The sequence below is a fragment of the Eptatretus burgeri genome, chromosome 3 (genome assembly GCF_056783735.1).
Source record: "Eptatretus burgeri isolate ZD-2024b chromosome 3, Ebu_testis_v1, whole genome shotgun sequence".
NCBI classification, from domain to species: domain Eukaryota; kingdom Metazoa; phylum Chordata; class Myxini; order Myxiniformes; family Myxinidae; genus Eptatretus; species Eptatretus burgeri.
In genome coordinates, this window is record NC_140963.1 from 38,614,329 (window position 1) to 38,635,732 (window position 21,404).

The window sequence follows — 21,404 nt, forward strand, 5'->3', positions numbered from 1 at the left end:
TGGACATGTGGCTCGTTTTCCTGACTCTGATCCTGCTCACCAGATTCTCTCAGCGAGGGAGTCTCATGAGTGGAGGAGGCCAGTGGGTCGACCACGTGCCTCATGGTTGCAACAGGTTGACCATCATCTCAAGGAGATGGGGATGGGCCTGGCATCTGCCTGGGGGATGGCCAGACGGAGGCCCCTGGAGTACCGGCGGAAAGTGGACGCAGCGACGTGCTGTTCTGGCACATGCTCCCATACTTGACCTGACCTATTATATCACCCTATCTAACACGTTACATTAGTTATTTGTGCCTGTTGTTTGTGTCCTTTATAACGTCCTTAAAAACAGTAAGTTTCCTGTTTGGAATTATTTTCAATTTTGTTTGACTCTCAATCAGGCAGATAGAGTATAAATATTATTTCACTCCTCTCTGCTCATGTGTGATCGGTACAAATTCAAAGACAAATTACGATAAAACGGCAAACATGTCTTCCTATTCATGTTCCGATTCATGTTTGAAATATAACATTCGATTTAAATAAGTTCTTCCTCGATCATAAACTGATAAGACAGACAGATATGAATCAATTGCTTAACCCTGCTATTAGCTTCGCGCGTGTAATAAACTGAGCCACATAACCGATGACCTTTTCCCCCTGTTGTGCATTATAGATATGTATGACTGAGTAATGAGTAGTAACAGATGAAATATTAACCCTGGTTTTTTTTTTTTTTGGTTTTTTTACTGGGGGCAGTGAGCCGGGAGGATGACGGACGTTCAGCTGTTGCGGCACCAGTCCTTGCAGCTGTGGTCGCAGCTCTCTCATTCCTTGCCGTCGCCGTCCTTTTCAGCACTGCCACCGCCTGCCTTGTCAACCACAGGAATAACCGTCCACGTTCTGGTATATTGACCCTCTGACCTTTTCTACCACAGGTCTTTAATTTAGGTTATGATCATGCTGATAATTGTATCGTCTCTTGTGGTTCATCATTATTTTCCTCATCACAATAAAGCGATCACAGGTGGTGCTGTGTAGCCAACACACTATCCGACTCGGCATGACATGAACAGCCTAGAGTCATGTTTTTTTTTTCCTCACCCACAGAACACAAATGAATAGTGGGGTTGGCTTGCCAGTGATTGCATGTGTTTTTCGTTCTTTTTTTTCAATGGGAGAATGAAATTGGCAACAGTACTGTTTACCTGGGTCCTTGTTTTCTCAATTTTGCAGTGTCTCAACTATCCATCACCCACTGCAAGAAAAGAACCGAGTCTGAGTAGGTTTGTTTTCGTTCTCAAGCACATCTAAATTCCCACCTCTATCTTTCCATTTCGCCAGTATTATGTCCAATCTCTTTTGTCATTTGCCTTTTCCATCACTTTCTTTCTTTCCCTTTTTCAAGTTATTACCTCATATGCATTCCATCCTATTCAATTGCATATCCAAAGTCGAGGCTTGTGGACGAGCGAGAACACAGAAGGGACATACCAGAACAAGAACAACATGGTGGAAATGGGGGAAACACAAACTGCAAGGTAGAGTGACATAATGGAGGGACACTTAGAGGAAGAATGGGCATGGGGAATAATTTGATCAAAGGGAGGGGGAGGATGACAGGTGGGGGAGGGTGGGGGTGAACAATCTGGATGCATGTTTAAACACAGCAAGGACAGGAAGGGATAAACCAGGAATGAAACAGAAATGGAACAAAAAATATGCTGCGGGAGAGGAGGGGAAAATACAATAACCCGGGATTGTTAATGAGGGTATAAAAGATCATGAGTACGGATGGGGTAGTGACCTGAGGTAGTGGTGAACAGACATCCTGAAGCCCTGGAGGGAAGAATGGGATTGACTTGCCATTCGATACTAATTTATATCTTTTCTTCAGTGATTTTGTGTTTAATATCTATCTTCACGTGAAGCAGCTCATTTCTCACATGCTCGACCTCTAAGGGCCACCCATTGTTTTTGCAAGTTGTCAGGAGTCTGGCACTCTTCACAGCCTGTTTGCCCCCAGCATTCAATTTTTGTGTGTTGTTACTCCTGAGCTGGATGCAATGTTATTCTTTTCACCATTTCTGTCATGCTGGGCTATATAAATAATCCAAACTTTCCTTTGAGTTTAATGTCTATGGAACTTGCACATTTGTCTTTTTTCTCCCACTTAACATGACAATGTTTTTTTTTGTTTTTTGTTTTTTTTTCCCCCTCCAGCGCAATTATGTATACATGGCACAAAAGTCTAATAATAAGGGGCAATCTGCATATTACATCTGGAATACTTATTTTATATCCTTTCATGACCTTCCTTTGTAATCACTGACCTGAATTCACCATCCTTTTACGAGACTTGTACATTTTGTGAATATAATTCAGCTGATGCAGTAGTCTGCACAGGATGTTTTTGGTGATGTACAAGCATAAATTGTGGTGCATAAGCACCGGTGGATAAAAACAATTAATTTTCAGCAGACCAAAAGCAAACTGAATTTTTTTTCCTCTAACCCTTATTTTGTTTGATCACACAAGTGAGGCTCATGGTAGGTTGAGATGACAAAGGATTCAGTGGTATTGTACAACCTGTCAGTGGGGAACAGCTGGACAAACATGGACTGCAGAATATAAATAATTTTCCTTTCATTGCATTGGCCACAAATGGGACACGAACTCTTTGAAATAGTAATACAGTCTGTGTATGTCCACTTTAAGTTATTCCATTATACGCAGTTTGGTGAACGCATATGCATCACCATGTTGGTTTGATGAGTGGTACATCACCTGGTGTATAATGAATTAATCATCACCATCATGATGTTCACTGATTTTCAAGCTTGTCTCATTCCTCAAAGCCTTGGTGGTGCGTTGTCAAGTCTGTCTCTGGTGTATACTCCCCATTCATGGAGACAAACACCGCACGCGCCCGGAGACAAACATCACCCACATGCGCCCGGAGAAAAATACTACCCGCACGAGCCCAGAGACAAACCCCGCCTGCACGAGCCTGGAGACAAAGACCGCCCCCGCACGTGCCCGGAGACAAACACTGCCCGCACGCGCCTGGAGACAAACACTGCTTGCGCCCGGAGACAAACATCACCCACATGCGCCCAGAGAAAAATACCATCCGCACGAGCCCGGAGACAAACCCCGCCCGCACGAGCCTGAAGACAAAGACCGCCCCCATACGTGCCCGGACACAAACACTGCCCGCACCCGCACATGCCCGGAGACAAACACAGCCCGCACGTGCCCAGAGACAAACAACACCCGCACGCGCCCAGAGACAAACACCACCCGCACGTGCCCGGAGACAAACACCACCCGCACACGCCCGGAGACAAACACCGCCCGCACACGCCCGGAGACAAACACCGCCCACACGCGCCCGGAGACAAACACCGCCCGCACGCGCCCGGAGACAAACACCGCCCGCACGCGCCCGGAGACAAACACCGCCCGCAGACAAACACCGCCCGCACGCGCCCGGAGACAAACACCGCCTGCACGCGCCCGGAGACAAACACCGCCCGCACGCGCCCGGAGACAAACATCACCCACATGCGCCCGGTGAAAAATACCACCCGCACGAGCCCAGAGACAAACCCCGCCTGCACGAGCCTGGAGACAAAGACCGCCCCCGCACGTGCCCGGAGACAAACACTGCCCGCACGCGCCTGGAGACAAACACTGCTTGCGCCCGGAGACAAACATCACCCACATGCGCCCGGAGAAAAATACCACCCGCACGAGCCCGGAGACAAACCCCGCCCGCATGAGCCTGAAGACAAAGACCGCCCCCGCACGTGCCCGGAGACAAACACTGCCCGCACGCGCCTGGAGACAAACACTGCTTGCGCCCGGAGACAAACATCACCCACATGCGCCCAGAGAAAATACCACCCGCCGAGCCCGGAGACAAACCCCGCCCGCACGAGCCTGAAGACAAAGACCGCCCCCACACGTGCCCGGACACAAACACTGCCCGCACCCGCACATGCCCGGAGACAAACACAGCCCGCACGTGCCCAGAGACAAACAACACCCGCACGCGCCCAGAGACAAACACCACCCGCACGTGCCCGGAGACAAACACCGCCCGCACACGCCCGGAGACAAACACCGCCCGCACACGCCCGGAGACAAACACCGCCCACACGCGCCCGGAGACAAACACCGCCCGCACGCGCCCGGAGACAAACACCGCCCGCAGACAAACACCGCCCGCACGCGCCCGGAGACAAACACCGCCTGCACGCGCCCGGAGACAAACACCGCCCGCACGCGCCCGGAGACAAACATCACCCACATGCGCCCGGAGAAAAATACCACCCGCACGAGCCCAGAGACAAACCCCGCCTGCACGAGCCTGGAGACAAAGACCGCCCCCGCACGTGCCCGGAGACAAACACTGCCCGCACGCGCCTGGAGACAAACACTGCTTGCGCCCGGAGACAAACATCACCCACATGCGCCCGGAGAAAAATACCACCCGCACGAGCCCGGAGACAAACCCCGCCCGCATGAGCCTGAAGACAAAGACCGCCCCCGCACGTGCCCGGAGACAAACACTGCCCGCACGCGCCTGGAGACAAACACTGCTTGCGCCCGGAGACAAACATCACCCACATGCGCCCAGAGAAAAATACCACCCGCACGAGCCCGGAGACAAACCCCGCCCGCACGAGCCTGAAGACAAAGACCGCCCCCACACGTGCCCGGACACAAACACTGCCCGCACCCGCACATGCCCGGAGACAAACACAGCCCGCACGTGCCCAGAGACAAACAACACCCGCACGCGCCCAGAGACAAACACCACCCGCACGTGCCCGGAGACAAACACCGCCCGCACACGCCCGGAGACAAACACCGCCCGCACACGCCCGGAGACAAACACCGCCCACACGCGCCCGGAGACAAACACCGCCCGCACGCGCCCGGAGACAAACACCGCCCGCAGACAAACACCGCCCGCACGCGCCCGGAGACAAACACCGCCCGCACGCGCCCGGAGACAAACACCGCCCGCACGCGCCCGTAGACAAACACCGCCCGCACGCGCCCGGAGACAAACACCGCCCGCACGCGCCCGGAGACAAACACCGCCCGCACGCGCCCGGAGACAAACACCGCCCGCACGCGCCCGGAGACAAACACCGCCCGCACGCGCCCGGAGACAAACACCGCCCGCCCAGAGACAAACACCACCCACCCTCACCCAGAGACAAACACTGCATGGACAAGCCCATGCACAAAAACCACCCGGCAACGTCCGGAGACGAACACCACCCGGACACGCCCAGACACGTCCTGACACAAACACCGCCTGAACATGTCTGGACACAAACCACATCTGGACATATCCAGACACAAACTCCGCCCGGACACGCCCAGACACGTCCGGAGGGGGTGTGGTGGGAGTAGGTAGGGGTGGGGTGCGAGTCCGGAGGAGGTAGGAGGGGATAGGATGGAAGGGAGTAGGGAGGGGAAGGGTTGGGAGGGGACTCCAGAGGGGGTGTGTGGGAGGAGGAAAGGTTTGTGGTGGGAGGTGGGAGGAGTAAACGGGGTTTCCCAGCAACGCTGGGTAATTTTACTGATGGTAAATAAACATGGAAGCGATCAATATAACCCGGCCATCTTGCGCTGCATGGTCGATGGGCTAATTAGACCTATTTGTACTGACCGGGACTTTGCCCGTCGACATTTTGACCTCAGCATTAATTTGTGTTCTCATTATTCTCATAATAAGGGTTTTTTGAAAATCTGATGACAAAACCTCAAATGATAAAAAAAAAGTTTTATTATGGCCTGGACACACACACTCACACTCACACTCACACTCACTCACACTCACACGCCAAACCGTCTCTCACTACATGATGGACAGGCTAGCTATATTGTATTGCCATTTATTACACCTGTTTGATTATGGCATTTACAGATGACATGCAAAGGATCTGTGTTGCTTTTTGAATACAGAGCAGCAGTACAAAATGCCAGCTTTGCAAGGGACAACCGTTGAGTTATTGCATTGAGAGACATGCTCATGTATCTTTGACAGTGAGAAATGCAGTCCGGCACTTGGTTGAGCGCATACCTCTGCCAGGTTGAACTGTTTACGTTTTGTATCCCACTGATAGGCCGGATCTGGATCTGGACATTAATCAAAATTGAATAGACTTGTTCTTGCCACCTAACCAACCCATCCACTGAGTAGTCAGGCAGTTTAAGACCGGGTTTGAGATGGATATGGACGTTCCGGACAAAGCGCCAATTTTTTCCCCACATGTTACCCGTTACCTTAGCTTTCCATTTTTGAAAGGAATCACTTCTTCCGAATACATTATGGTGGCCATCTTGGATTTTCAAGATGGCCGCCATGTAAAAACATATATCTACCAATATCTCAGCTTCTGGGCCACTTAGGATCAGAATCTTGGTGTCTAAACATATATTTTGTGGGTCAAGGAATACAACTATACCATTTAGAAAAGCAACAGATGATTTTTATTTGCACAAAAAAGAAACTGAACGTAAAACTTTAAAAAAAGGGTATATTGCCATCACACACCACTGCTCATGCATTTTATTCCCAGCCTACTTCTCACAGTGACAACTGCAGAGCTCAGTGCACTTCCAACGTGCCTTTCTGCATGCACACCTCACACCACATCCACTTTGAATCCTGCAGCTACATTTGACTCATTCACTGCAGGCCTTGGAGACCACAGGTAACATGTTCCACACAGGAACCCATTAATTGCTATCCTCATCGAGAGTCCAGCCCCAACCTTCTGGAGAAGGTGCATGTTGTTCAATCTGCTCACTGGTGCACCATATTCCTGCCTGATATGCAACTCGTTTTGTGTGCTTCAATCGTGCATCTTGTGTTTGGGGGAAGTCTCTCCATTGTCTTCCACTTCTGGCAAAACAGCTCCTTTCTAGCTCCATCCACATGTTGCAGGTCACTGGTCTTATCACACAGGATAACAATGAAGCATTTCAGCAGCTGGAAATGGTGAGCACCAACCTCTACTTCTGTGTAAGAATGAAGTGTCATGTAGGTAAAATGCACATATCACATCGTGATAGCAGTTCCAAGCCCCCCATGCTGACTTCTTCCCTCTTCCAAAAATTGCAGATGTAGTATCGCATCCCATGAAACTGTGAAAGATAGGGAGTGCCAGGGATTTCTCCCTACCCAGTTCTTCGTAGATATCATTGATGTGGTGATCTGTAAGGTTCTTGCCCGTACCAAAGGCAACCCAAATGCTCACATCTTGGCACGGGGTGATCAGGTGATGGAATTTGCCAATGAGAATCAACGCTACATCCATGTCAACAGTGTGCACCAGCCAGTTGGTGCAGCCATTCTGAAGAGCATCCTTTAAGTGGATCAGCAGCCTGGTGTCTGCTTCCTCATGATCACATGGTGCCATGGATTGATTGGTTTCTCGAAGAATAGCTGTGGCACCATATGTGATGATGATTTCCTTCTCTTTGGGGCAATCTACAGTGGCAATCTTATTGGAAAGGAATGCAAACAGTTCTTGTTTGTTAGCTGGGTCACGTAAGAAGTCATATAGCTGTGTGATAATCTTTTGCAACCTGGTCTTTGTGTGAATCTTCATTCCGATGAATAGCGGCAATGGTGGTTCCCTATCCAGGGAATGCCGACACTTAGCAGAAGTCGACGCATGTTTCTTGATTTTAAGAGAATGGTCTGAGAGACTGTGAGGTTTGCCTGCGAGTCTGGAATGTTGGTCTTTCAGGTCAGCACCATTCAACAACATTGACACAAGGGTCTTGAGAGTAGATGGCACTGATCCTTGTTGACAACGAGAAGGAAATTTGCTATCAAAGTGGAAACCTTTGTAGCTGACAATATCTTTGTGCACTATCTTGGCAGCCTTAGCCAGCAGTAGTGCATCACCTTCATAATCATCACCTTCATGCCATGGCTTGCTTTAGCATTTGCTGCATACAATGTGCAAATACCAGAATCTTATTTTTGCCATCACTTTGCCCTTGTGCTTATGGGAAGTATGCAAGAACTTTCTCCTTGAATTGGGTTCTGTTAGTCTTCTTAGCAACACCAAGGTATCATACCCGGTTTTCATACAGCTGATGCAAGATCAAAAATTTGAAGTGGAAGGTCCCATCTTACACACAGTTTTGTACAAGAGTAAAGAGCTCCACAAGTGCTCTTCCCTTTATTTTCTTTTCCTCAGAAGAGCCTCGCGATTCCTGCTCATTTTGCCGCATCAGTGATCTGGAGCAATTCCGGAGTTCTGTTAAGCACTACAGATGATGTTTAGCCTCAAATGCTATGAGATTGCCACCTTCTATTCGAGCCATTAACTCTGTTTCCTACAGCTCAGTAGCCATCTGTCTTCTGGTCTCATCAGCTCCAAGTGTTCCAAATTCATGTAGGTGTCCATCCTCTCTGATGACAAAACAGACAGACCATTTTGTCAATCGACTGGCACCGAGGCCATTTAACCCAAGAAGTGCTGCTCTCTGCAGCAGCATTCTTGTCACACTCTTTAGGAGCTCTTTCCATATTCTCTTTGCTGAACTTGACAAAGCAAGATTTGTGCCATGCACCCCAGTTTTTGACCAATTCACCTACAGCCATGTCTTCTCCAAAATTATACACCACTGGCAATGTGCCCAGGGCTCTGAAAGAATTAACGTTATTCAGGAAGGAGTTGTATGGTTCTGACTTGTCCCCACTTTGTGTATTGAGTGGGCATTTCAGAAGGTCCGTAGTCTTTTCTTGACAGATCAAGCACATGTTCCAATCCATCATGCAAGCCACCCTGTAAAATAAATGAAATTATTAATTTCTTTTGAAATAATCATCCGATAAAACATGTCACTTAACTTCTCCATCTGTTTTACTTCTTTTTCTTTCCTCTATGTTGATGGACCTGTTCCGCCTGAAAAAAATTCCCTGAAAATAACCAAGCCTTGTTTTATTTTTGACCAAATAACCAATCTGACACTATCCTAAATGGTATAGCTGTATTCCTTGACCCTGAAAATGTATGTTTTTAGAGACCAAGATTATGATCCGAAGTGACTTAGAAGCTGAGATATTGATAGATATAAGATTTTACATGGCGGCCATCTTGAAATTCCAAGATGGCTGCCATAATGTATTCAGAGGAAGTGGTTCCTACCAAAAATGGAAAGCTAAAGCTATAGGTCGCATGTGGGAAAAATTTAGTGCTTTTGTCCAGAACGTCCACATCCATTTGCTAAGCTACCTGACTATAGCTTTGTCATAACTCATCCACAACTTTTTGAGATATTGCGCTATCTATCATTTTTGGTCCTATCTCTAAGTGGTGAATAATCACTTTTAAAATTCTAGTATCCGGATGCGCATCCTAATCTTCACCAAAATCCAATCTTTTCGTCCTTGTCACGCATCCAACCTCTCCACCAAATTTCGTCCGAATCCGTCCACAACTTTTTGAAATATCCTGTTCAAAGACAAACAGACAGACAGACAGACAGACGGGTGAAAACATAACCTCCATCCACCTTTGGTGGTGGAGGTAAATATACGATGCTGATTTGATTAACTGCAGTTTTATCTGATAGGATGGTGCAGAGGGAGCTCATTGACCGTTGAGCTCTCACTAATCTACGTTTCCTTTCCGACCCAATTATAAACTCGGAATGGCTCTTGCAGACAGGCAGTTCCCAAGCCGAGTAAACATAAACTGGGTGTGCCGTGTGCCTCGCATTAGTTGGTGGATGTTAAAGAACCCACAGCGTCTTTTGACGAAGAGTAGGCGAGTTGTTACCGCACCCTGAATAAATTACAAATTCCTGCCCAAACTTACAGGGGGTACTGCATCAGTGGCATAACTGTGCTCCCATCATTGATGTAAACCAGCAGCTCCATGATGCATTAAAAAAAAGAAATTGAATACAAATCATATCAAGTCGTTTTTTAGCTCGCCTGTTCGAAGAACAGAGAGCTATAGCGATACCCCCGGCGTGAGCGTGAGCGTGAAAATGTTAAAGTTTTTGGTGCAAGTTATTTCCTTTCTAATGTTTTTATCTCCCACACTATTTTTTACTGATTACAATATACAAATACATATATTGCTTTAAAATTATTTGGCCAGACTTCACTGCAATGCTTTATAAAAAATATTATTAGACTAGTTTTTTGTGAGATGAAGTTTTAACATTCCAATATATTGGCATTCGTTATTGTTTAGCGGAGTTTCATATATATATATATATATATATATATATATATATATATATATATATATATATATATACATACATATATATATTCACTGTGATTGTTTGCTTACGTCATCACTTAAAATTTGTAGTTAATTTACCACCAACAATCCTTTGGTATTTAAACCAGTAAATAATCCATTCTCTTGGCTAAGTTACTCCCCCCTCCCCCGTTGTGATTTATGACTTGTGATACCGGCTTCCATTAGGTAGCACAATAAGATACACATTTACAAAGAGAGAATTTGGGTACTCCCCTCATCCTGAACCCCAGGGGCTTATGGGGTTTTTTTTTGGGGGGGGGGGTGTTTAGGCACTAAATTTTATTAAGTGAGGCGTGGGGGGCTTAATACCTAAAACCAATACTGTGAGTACAACCACCAACTCATCTATCCAGTGGTTCAGGAATGTATAGAAGTAAAACAAACACTCAAACTATGATATTTAGTACTGTATGATCATTTCCTCAATTCTGTAATGTCTGTGGTTTTAATGCAGAGAATTGGTGAATTTTATTTTGACTTTAAGTACCGCATACACCGAGAGTGGCACTATACTGTAGATATTTACACTGAGAGTTTATGCCCCCCCCTCCCTGATCCCCAGGGGCTATGAAAAATTTTAGTGCCTAAAACCATCCTGGGCATATCCCGAGTCCAACCACCAGTTTTGAACTCATTCCGTCCAGCGGTTTAGGAATGCATTGAAGTTGCACAACCAAACAAAGCACAAACAAACAAACACACTTCTCATTATTTATAGGATGATTACTATTCCGACTGTGCCATCTTTTTGCAATTTGTGAGTGTGTGGCCACAAATATTGAAACAGATGGATAGAGGATGAAGATTCAATTTTGTCTTCATTTTCACTACTTCCCATGTGCTATGTGATATTCGTTTTCAAATAATTAACAGTGACTTGTTTATTTTGTGATGCTTGTACGAGAGGGAAGAAAGTTCCAAGGGGCTGGGTGACGTTTACATTACAAAGTGATGCTTTGTGTGGTGTTCTTTATCTGTTATTGCTGGGTTAAAAAAAAATTTCTCCCTCATTATCACTTTATCAAAGAAACATTAACCCATTGCATTTGTGCATCAACAATTGTGCTGAAATGAAATATTTAAGCCTCTCCCTTTTAGGATATGGGGAAGCTTATACCTGTTGTATGTTTTCATTGTATACAGTCGAGTCGAGACTTGTGGAAGAGGGTTCAGGATGTAACAGACAAAAACAGGATGCAAAACACGCATGCATGGGGTGGACAAGATGGACAAAGAGGATGCATAGGGTGGACTAGATGGATGTAGTCGGAAACTCCAAGGAGGGAAAACGGGAAAATTGGAAGGAGAAGGGATTTGGGTGGGGTTAACGAGGATAGAAAAGGTTTTGGATTGGGGACAATCTGAGATGGTGGTGAACATGAGCTGTCTCGAAGACCTTGAGGGAAGAATGAGATTGAAGAGGATGTGGAAAGTTGATTCCACAGGCCGGAAAAAAAGAGGAACAAATGAGTGGAGGTGAGCAGTGATCCTGGATTTAGGTAGAGGGTTTGATGGAAACAAACCCTGCAGAAACTTTGGTTGGGGAGGGGAGGGTTTGGGACAAAGCACAGACAGATCACAAGGTGCAAGACCAGAAAGGAAGTGATAGAAGACAGAGACCATTGACCTGTCTGTGATGGTGAAGTGATAAACCATAGACTCAGATTCATCGCGGGAGATTCCAATTATGTTAAATAGACTGGAAGCGAGGCAGAGTTTGTTTAGACATTTGAGCACAAAAGGTTCGAGTGTCTGGTACTGCAGTATATGAGTGCCCGACTCAACAGGTCGTTCTTAAGTTCCACCAAGTTGAACACTGGTTTGTGGCACCTGGTCAAATGGCGTCATTTAAGATTTTAATTCGACTTTTGAGCACAAACTTCGAACCTGTATTACTAAACTCAGAAAGGTTCTCTGATTCTGAAAATGCAACTTTTCAGGTCCTTAAGAACACATTTAATTGGGCTTAATTGATGTTTTAATTAGACTTCCGAGCACAAACATCATCAGGGTCGCAAATTACAGCCAAGTCGAGAGAAAACAAAATATGTAACTTTAGAATGGAAACATGTCGGACAAAGTCACTTAAGAATGACTTTAAGGTAACATAAGATGTGTGCTTATGAAGTCAAAACATGCAAAGATCGATAAATATGAATATAGGTCTAAATAAAGATCTGAAGGCAATTCATATCTTCAAGCATAATCACAATCGCATGTGGACTTGGATTGTTTCTCGAACTTCCATCAAAAATGGGAAACTTAGCAGGAACATGTTGTGGTTTTCTCACCCTCAAAGCCTAGTTTGACAACACGGATATCAGATTTAATCATCACCTTCTTCATTTGATGAAACTACGTGTTCCTTGTCTCTATCAACACTATCATCCGGTTGAAGAGATTCGGGCAGCTGTGCATCCCCAAACCAGATTATATTACATTAATCTCATGGCAATGTTGTTGTATGTAATGCTGGTCTGCACCTGACCACATTATCACAACAAATGCTGCCCGTTTGAGATGCACACTGAACTTAGCCTTCCATGGGAGAAGGCAGCTAGCATCTATCCCTTTGGGCTTATGGAAGGGGTTCTTCGATGCAACTGATTACCTGAATGCCTTCTCAAATGCAAGGAACCTTGCAGAGTTTGTCTGTTGTTGGAAGGCCATACGTTGAGCTGGTGAATTCTTCCAGTGCAGAGATGGTTGAATTGCTGACGTCAAATTCACGTACCAAGCCAGCAAATGCTCTTTGATAGAGATTGGTCTTCTGTAAGAGACAGTGGTATGATCTCACAAAAGTGGATTTATCATCGCAGCCAGTGAACGAGTGAAACCCTGGGAGGGCAGAGCACATCTCAGGCCCGATGGTATTGGCTATCTGTGAGATATTAATGTATCTCCTTGACCTTCCGGTTCCAACGTCCGTCCGTACCATTGTGATATATTTGTGGCAATGATGCATCAAAATAACTGTGACGTCAGTGTCAGATTCCCTGACAAATATATTCCCCTGAGTGCCAGTGTTAAGAAATTGCTCTTCCATGAAGACAGATTCTGGTATCGCCCTCATGGTCTTTTGAAGCCAGAGCCATGATTGGTTCCTTTATAACCTCACTCTAGTTGATGTGAAAATGGTCACATCTGTCCTCAAACCCCACATGTATGATTTGATTGTCAGTCATGCCAGTGTACTCTGGTTTTTCCCATTCTCAGAACAAAAATGGTGGCAATTGACGTTTAAACGACAGGGACTTGAGGGCGTCGGAGAGCTTTCTGGATCTGGCTTGCTCTGGTGCTGTTATGTTGTATTGGATGTCTTGGGACCCCCGTGTTTTTCGCTTGTATTGGTATCTTTGATGGACGGGACTCGATAACGTATCGAACATGATGTCGATATGAACTCGACTGTGGGAAACTGCATGCCTGCATGAGAATGGATCTTGCCAGACCCCCATGTGTCCTCGCCAAATTCGGTGGTAGCGCATGCAGCATGAAATTGCCCTTAATGACGCGTCCATCAGTCATGATGATTAACTCTGATATCCGTGTTGTCAAACTACTAGGTTAGGGGTTAGGAAACCAAAACATGTACCTGCTGTTTCCCATTGTTTTATTGAAGTTTGAGAAACCATCTTAGCCCATTTGCGATTGTGATTTTGGTCGTGCATATGAATTACCTATGGGTCCTAATTGAGACCTATTTCCTCCAAATGATCTACATTCATATTTAATCGATCCTAACATGTTTTGACTTAACAATCACGTGTCTTATCTTACCTTTAAGTCATTCTTGAATGACTTTGTCCGATACTTTTCTATTTTTAAGTTGTATATTTTGTTTTCCATTGACATCGGCTGTAATTTGCAACTATCATGATGTTTGTGCTCAGAAGTCTAATTAAAATGTTAATAAAGCCCGATTAATTGTGTTCTTAAGTACCTTTATCCGACCTCCATGTGTTCTTGAGTTACTTTTGCAGAATCAGAGAGCCTTGCTGTGTTTAGGAATACAGGTTCAATGTTTGTGCTCAAAAGTGGAATGAAAATCTAAAATGGCACCATTTAACCAGGCCTTTCTTTCTGGAATGACCGTTCTTGAGTTTGGCATCCATGTACTACAGTACTCAAACCTTTTGTGCCCAAATGTTTCAACAATCTCTGCGTAGCTCTCCATCTAAAGGGCCTTGGTTTCCATAATCCAAGCTGAGCAAGATGTGAGACAGGGGAGCCAACCCCGAATGGAGAGCAGTACTCTATCAAGCTGTGGATGAAGACCTTGTAGGTTGATAGGAGTTCAGGTGTGCCAAGGAAGGACTTCGTATGACGGAGAATGCCCAGCCAGCTGCTGGCTTTGGAGGCCAACTTTGAAATGTGTTTTGCCCAAAAAAAATCATGGCTGATAGTGATACCTTCGAGTTTGAATGACAACTTTCTCGAGAGAATTCTTAAGAAAGTAGATAGGAGTGTTTGGCAGACGGTCCTTTTAGAGAGAGATAGCGAGTATGAGATTTGTCAGGATTGAAAGACATATTCCAAGTGTTTGATCAGCTTGTGATTTTTTTTTCAAGGTCTGAAAAGAGGGAAGATATCACATTTAGCTTGCCCTTCTGAAGGGTGAGGGATGTCACGAAAGAGGATGGAGTCATCAGAAAATAGATAAAGAGGATTTTCCAGAGAGATCATTGATGAAGATCAGAAATAGGAATGGGCCCAGAACACTGCCTTGGGTCACTCCAGACTTGACAGGGAGAGGAGATGAAAGGATTCCGTTGAGAGCCACGCATTGGCTCTGAGAGTGGAGGAAGTCAGTAATCCAAGAGTGAGGTTGGCCTTGGATGCCACAGGCAGAGAGCTTGAAGAGCATTGCGGGATGCGAGACTGCATCAAAAGCATGAGATATATCCAGAGAGATGTCCCTGATCTCATGTCTGACATTAAGGGCCTCCATCCATTGTTGGGTGAATAGCTGTTAGTGGAGTGGTGGATCTTGATCCAGATATGAGAATGTTAAAAGTGATTCTTCACTATTGAGTGATGAGACTAAAAACGACATATATGTAGCACGATGTCTCAAAATGTTTTACAGTGTGTTACAAAAAGACCCAGACAATTTTGGTTGTTAATATATTTTGAACCGCAAATCATACAATGATATCCTTTGGTTTATATGATACAGAAACTCATAAAGTTTTGTGCATACCATCAACACACTTCAATGTGAGCTCCGTTTGTTGCGAGCAGGACATCAATGCGGTACACGAGTTCTTGCCATGTTCGGCTCGGCATGTTTGCATCCACCAGTTTGCATGCAGCTGTGTTCCGAGAACGAAGATCCTGCAGGTTTCCCACCTTGGTGTTGTAAACGACATGTTTGACAAACAGTCACTGAAAAAAATTCAAGTGGGGTTATGTTTGGTGATCGTGGGGACCAGGCAGTTAGTCGGTCTCAACCAATCCGGGTACCTGGGAATTTTTTCTTTCAGGACGGCTCGAACGACTAAGCCACAATGAGGGGAGCGCCATTTCATTGAAAAATGATATTGGGTTGCAGGTCTTCAATCTGTGGGAAGGTGAATCCTTCCAAAATGTTCATGTAAACTGTTGAGGTCACTGTGTCCTCCGCAAAGAAAAGCGGACCAATAAAGTGGTTTGGAGGCCACATCACGCATTCACCTTTGGACTATTGTGTATGTGTTCAATGACCACATGGGGGTTATCAGAGCCCTAGATCCTCATATTGTGCCTGTTCACCTTCCCCGATACATGAAAGCAAGCTTCGTCTGTGAACATGACCTTTCTCAGGTAATCTTCGTCATCCTCTATGCGATTGAGCATTTCCAAGGCAAACACCTTGCGTTTGGGTCCGTCATTTGGTTTGAGTTCCTGCAGAGTCTGCACCTTATAGACATAAAGCTTCAGTCTTTTATGTAAAATCCTGTGTACAGTGGTGGTTGGTAGTCCCAGTTCTCTAGATGCGTGTCGGATTGATTTTCTTGGACTTTGTTGATTCACCCACTTGAACAACGTCTGCTGCACTTGTGCTTGGTTAACCAGTACTTTTCTGTTTCTGACAACTTCCAGTCTCCTTAAACCTTTTGCACCACTCTCTAATACTAGTCAACGATGGCAGATTCCTTCCATATTTTGTACGGAAATTACACTGAACTTGTGTGTTGGATCTCGTCTCTGAACCATTTGATGTAAAGAGTTTTCTCCTTTGGAGTCGCCATTTTCTTTTGCATTAAACCACCAGACGTGAAAATAAAAAAAACTTTGAGTTTCTGTATTATATAAAACAAAGGGTATCGTTGTATCATTTGTGGTACTAAATATATTAATAACCAAAAGTTGTCCATGTCTTTTGGAACACCCTGTTGATGAATTCGGTCAAAACTTGGTGGGGATGTTGGGTGTATGACGAGGATGAATTGATTCGATTTTGGTGAAGATCCAGATCTGGATTCGAAAATTTGTATATATTTTTAAAGTGTTTCTTCATAATTGGGAGAGAGAGCCAAAAGCAATATACATACAGCATGTTATCTCAAAACGTTTTTGACGGATTCTGACAAAACGTGGTGGATGAATTGGGAGGTGACAAGAACAAACTGATTAGATGTTGGTTAAGGTCCAGATGCAGATCTGGCCTATCGGTGGGATACAAAACGTGAACTGTTCAGCCTGGCAGTGGTATGCACTCTACCGAGTACCATTCTAGTTATCCATGTTATTGTAGTTCAGGCTGGCATGGAATGCCATATGCTTGTGACAACATGAATGAAATGCAGACCCCTTTTAAAGGCTTTCATAAATTGTGACCATCCACAATCTATGAAGACATTTTGTGATGTCGTTTTGCTAAATAAATTTGTTTAAATACCTTACAAAGTTAACCGAACAAGTTCATAGAGTCATCGACATAGATTCATGATCTTGCAGCCACCTGTCTAATGCGTTTACCATTGCAAAAGTATGATATCTTATTGAAATGATTGTCTTCGAAATGTAAAATGTGCATGTGTTGATTACCAGGCAGAGCAAATATGTAGCAGATGCTCACAGACAATAACTTAAATTATTTTTTCATAATTTTCACCATTTTCATTTTTTTTAATTTCTAAGACAAGGCGCACACACACACACACACACACACACACACACACACACACACACACACACACACACACCCACACACACACATACGCACACACACACACACACACACACACACACACACACACAAGCATTTAAAGGCCATTTTCCCCGCTAAAGCGGGGGTTAGCCTTGCGGGCCCCATGACGATCTTCTCCACTTTACCCTGTTTTCTGCATCTCCCCTTCTTAATCCCCTTGCCCACATTTCCTCTTCCACCACATTTAGCCAAGTTTTTCTCGGTCTTCCCCGTCCTCTACTTCCGACTACACTCATTTCCAACACTCCTCTCACCCAGTCACTTTCATCCTTCCTCAACACATGACCCGAACATCTCAACCTGTTTCTCTTCACAACCTCCATCACAGACTGTATTTCCATCATCTTCCGCAAGTCATCATTTGTCTTCCTCTCTCTCAACGATACTCCACACATCCACCGAACCATTCGCATTTCCACCCTTTCCAGCCTTTGTTGCTGCTCCATGTTCAGTACCCATGTCTCACTCCCATAAATCATCGTACTCCTCACACATGAAGCATACACCTTTCCCTTCAGCTTCAACGACACTCCCCTCTTTGTCAGCACACCACTCAGTTCCCGAAACTTCTTCCATGCACATCTCACTCTAGCAACCGTCGAAGTCTGATCCACCTTCTCCATTCAGCATCTCTCCAAGATAGCAAAATGTTTTCACCCCTTCCAGCTTCGCACCATCTCCAAGATCCAACTCAACAATTCCTTCATCTGCTGCTCCCTTGATGCACACCTTACACTTGAATGTAGCTGCCACACTGGTTAATGACCCTCTCACCCCACTACATTTTCGATGAACCCATTCAGCTCACATTGTACACTGAATGGAGTTCACTCCGACACCCTTCCTGCACACAGCACACGGCCACTTCCCAGTCCTTTCCACCTCACCACATGCTTTACCACTTGCCATCACCTTCGTCTTTCCGATATTCACCTTCAAACCTTTTGCCTCCATACATTCCTTCCACTTGTTCATCTTCTCCTTCAGTCCATCCATACTCTCTGCAATCAACACCAGATCATCTGCATACAGCAGCTCCCACGGTAAACCCTCCTTTACCCTCTGAGCCAGCACCTCCATCACAACTACAAATAGAAGTGGACTTAGTACCGACCCCTGGTGCACTCCTACCCTCACCTCAAACTCACCACTGTTCCCATCCTTCGTCCTTACAGCTGTGCGTGCTCTCTCGTACATGGCCATCACTACTCTGATCAACCATTCCTCCACTCCTAACTTCCTCAATGCTCATGTCATTACTTCATGTGGGACCCTATCAAATGCTTTCTCCAGATCAACAAACCCAAAAACAACTTCTTCCTCTTCTCCATGTACTTCTCCTGCAACTGCCTTACAATAAAAATTACATCTGTCGTTCCTCTTCCTGGCATAAATCCAAACTGCATTTCGTCAATCTTTACCTTCTTCCTTATCCTCTTCTCCAACACCCTTTCCAATACCTTCATTCCATGCTCCAATAACTTTATTGCTCTGGAGGAGCCACAGTCCAGAGGGTCACCTTTCCCCTTGTACAGAGGGATGAGGGTACTCGTTCCCAATCCACTGGAATGCGGCCTTCTTTCACCACCAGATTACAGATCTCTGTCATTCTCTTCACACCCCAACTTCCCGCTGCCTTCAACATGTCTCCCACAACTCCCGTCGGCCCTCCTGCTTTTCTACTCTTCATTGCTCTTATAGCTTCCTCAACTTCCTTCTCAGTTATCTTCTCTGCTGGTCCTAAAACCGGATTACTCTCGATGTTTCTATCCCATTCATTTTCTACATTCAACAGCCTTTCCATATATCTCTTCCATCTTCCTTTAATTCCATCTGAATCCACAACAATTTGTCCCACTTCATCCTTCAAGCAACTCACCCCCGTCACATCAAATCTCTCTCTCGCTATCTGCTTTGCGATCCTGAATACCGCTCTCTTACCCTCCTCCGAATCCAAGCGTTCTCCAAACATTTTCCTATGGGCCTCCTGCGCCTTTGCAACCTCTTTCTTTGCAGCCTTCTTGGCTTCCTTATAACTTTCATGTGCAGCCTCTTCTTCCACCGTATCCTTTGCCTTTTGCCATTCCTTGAACTTCTTCCTCTTCTCTTCAATCGTCTTTCCAACTTCATCATCCCACCACCATGTGTCCGAGTGCCTTGGTGGTCCTTTTGTCCATCCACATACCTCACCAACGGCTCCCAATAGACTAGCTTTCATTGACATCCAACCACTTTCAAGCTCAACCACATCATCTTCAACCATACTCAGCCTCTCTCTTAATGCTTCCTTCACTGTCGCCTCTTTCAACCTCCACACCTTCATCCTCGGTTGGTACTTCACCTGCCGAATTCTCCGCGCACCTTTCACCCTTATATCGCAGACAACCAGGTGGTGCTGCGAAACAGTCTCCTCCCCTGGGATCACCTTTGTGTCCCGGAGGTTTCCCCTATCCCGCTGACGCACCATCAGGTAGTCAATGGTTGTCGTCAACCCACCTGACGTGTATGTAATAAGCTTATTATCCGCTTTCTGGAATTGAGTATTACAGAGCAACAAATCAGCTCCATCAGCAAACTCCAAGATCCTTTCACCTTCTCCATTTCTCACACCATATCCATAACCCCCATGGACTCCCTCAAAACCGTCTGGACTCCTTCCCACATGTCCATTCAAGTCTCCTCCAACCACAACAACTTCCTCATCTTTCACATTTTCCATCAACTTCTCCATCGCACACCAGAACATGTTCTTCTCTTCATCGCTTCGACCGACCTGCGGGGAATATCCCGAGATGACGTTCACCAAGAGATTTCCGATCACGATTCTCACCATCATCAACCTTTCACTCACTCTAGTCACACTCACTACACTGTCTACAAACTCAGAAAACATTACACCAACACCATGCACGCCTTCCGGGCACCCTTGCCACATAAACTTGTACTTCTGCCCCTGCCTTCCCTTCACCATTCTCACACCACTTCCCTTCCACCGTGTCTCCTGCACACAACATATGTCCACTCTTCTTCTGACCAATGTTTCAACCACTTCTCCAGATCTCCCTGTCATTGTCCCTACATTCCATGTACCAAACCTCAGAAACCGATCTCCACGTGGGGCATCAGACGATTGGTCATCATAAATGGAAAAATTTCCTCCCTTGCTTCGATCGATCGGGTTCCCCACCTTGAGTTTTAACGAGAGGGGGTGAGGACCCCCACGGGGTACTTCGGGCTGTACCCTGCCCATCAGTTGTACTCATCATGGTTTCCTTTTGAGGCGATGTTTTTATGGCCGGATGCCCTTCCTGACGCCAACCCTTTTAGTCGCCTTTTACGACACGCAGGGATACGGTGTACCTATTCTGACCGGGGTACACACCGGGGGTTCTAAGACAAGGCAGAATACAATAATTTCAATAAGACATGTTTGTTTTAGAGGGGTAGGGTGGGGATGCTTGTATTATCCTGTGAGACAGGAGAAAGGAGACTTTTATATCTAGACTTGCGTGGATCGGGAATGATATTAGGTTCCAGGTCTTCAATCTGTGGGATTGAATCGCTCGCCTCTCCACATGTCGTTGCAGAGATTGATGTCATAGATTTGCTGTGTTGGCATGATTTACACCAATCATAATACAAACATTTATTTTCTTCAAATTTATTTATAATATTGGTGATATTATATTTATTTGAAATTTAATTTGTGATATAAGAAGGTCCAAATGGTCAAAATGATGTAAATGGTCAAGGATTATGATGTCTCAGCTGTCTAATCTGTCTAAAGGGTCTAAGGGGTCTCAAGAGTCTTAGTGGTTTTTGGATCTTCAGGGCCTTTTTGGGGCTTTGGGGTATTTTGAGACTTCTGGGTCTTTTGTGACTATTGGGTCTTTTGGGAATTC

The 21,404-nt window shown here is 45.5% G+C and overlaps 1 protein-coding gene and 1 pseudogene across 2 annotated transcripts in view; one reads left to right on the plus strand and one right to left on the minus strand.

Moving 5' to 3' along the window:
• LOC147029721 (protein turtle homolog B-like) overlaps positions 1-21,404 on the plus strand; it is a 162,338-nt gene that overhangs the window by 101,583 nt on the left and 39,351 nt on the right. For both annotated transcript variants that reach the window (XM_085872994.1, XM_085872995.1), the window contains 2 exons: positions 742-888; positions 1,219-1,264. In XM_085872994.1, the coding sequence (XP_085729120.1) occupies positions 742-888; positions 1,219-1,264 (193 nt within the window). The remainder of the gene's footprint in view (positions 1-741; positions 889-1,218; positions 1,265-21,404) is intronic.
• LOC147029725 (uncharacterized) lies at positions 6,815-8,800 on the minus strand (annotated as a pseudogene).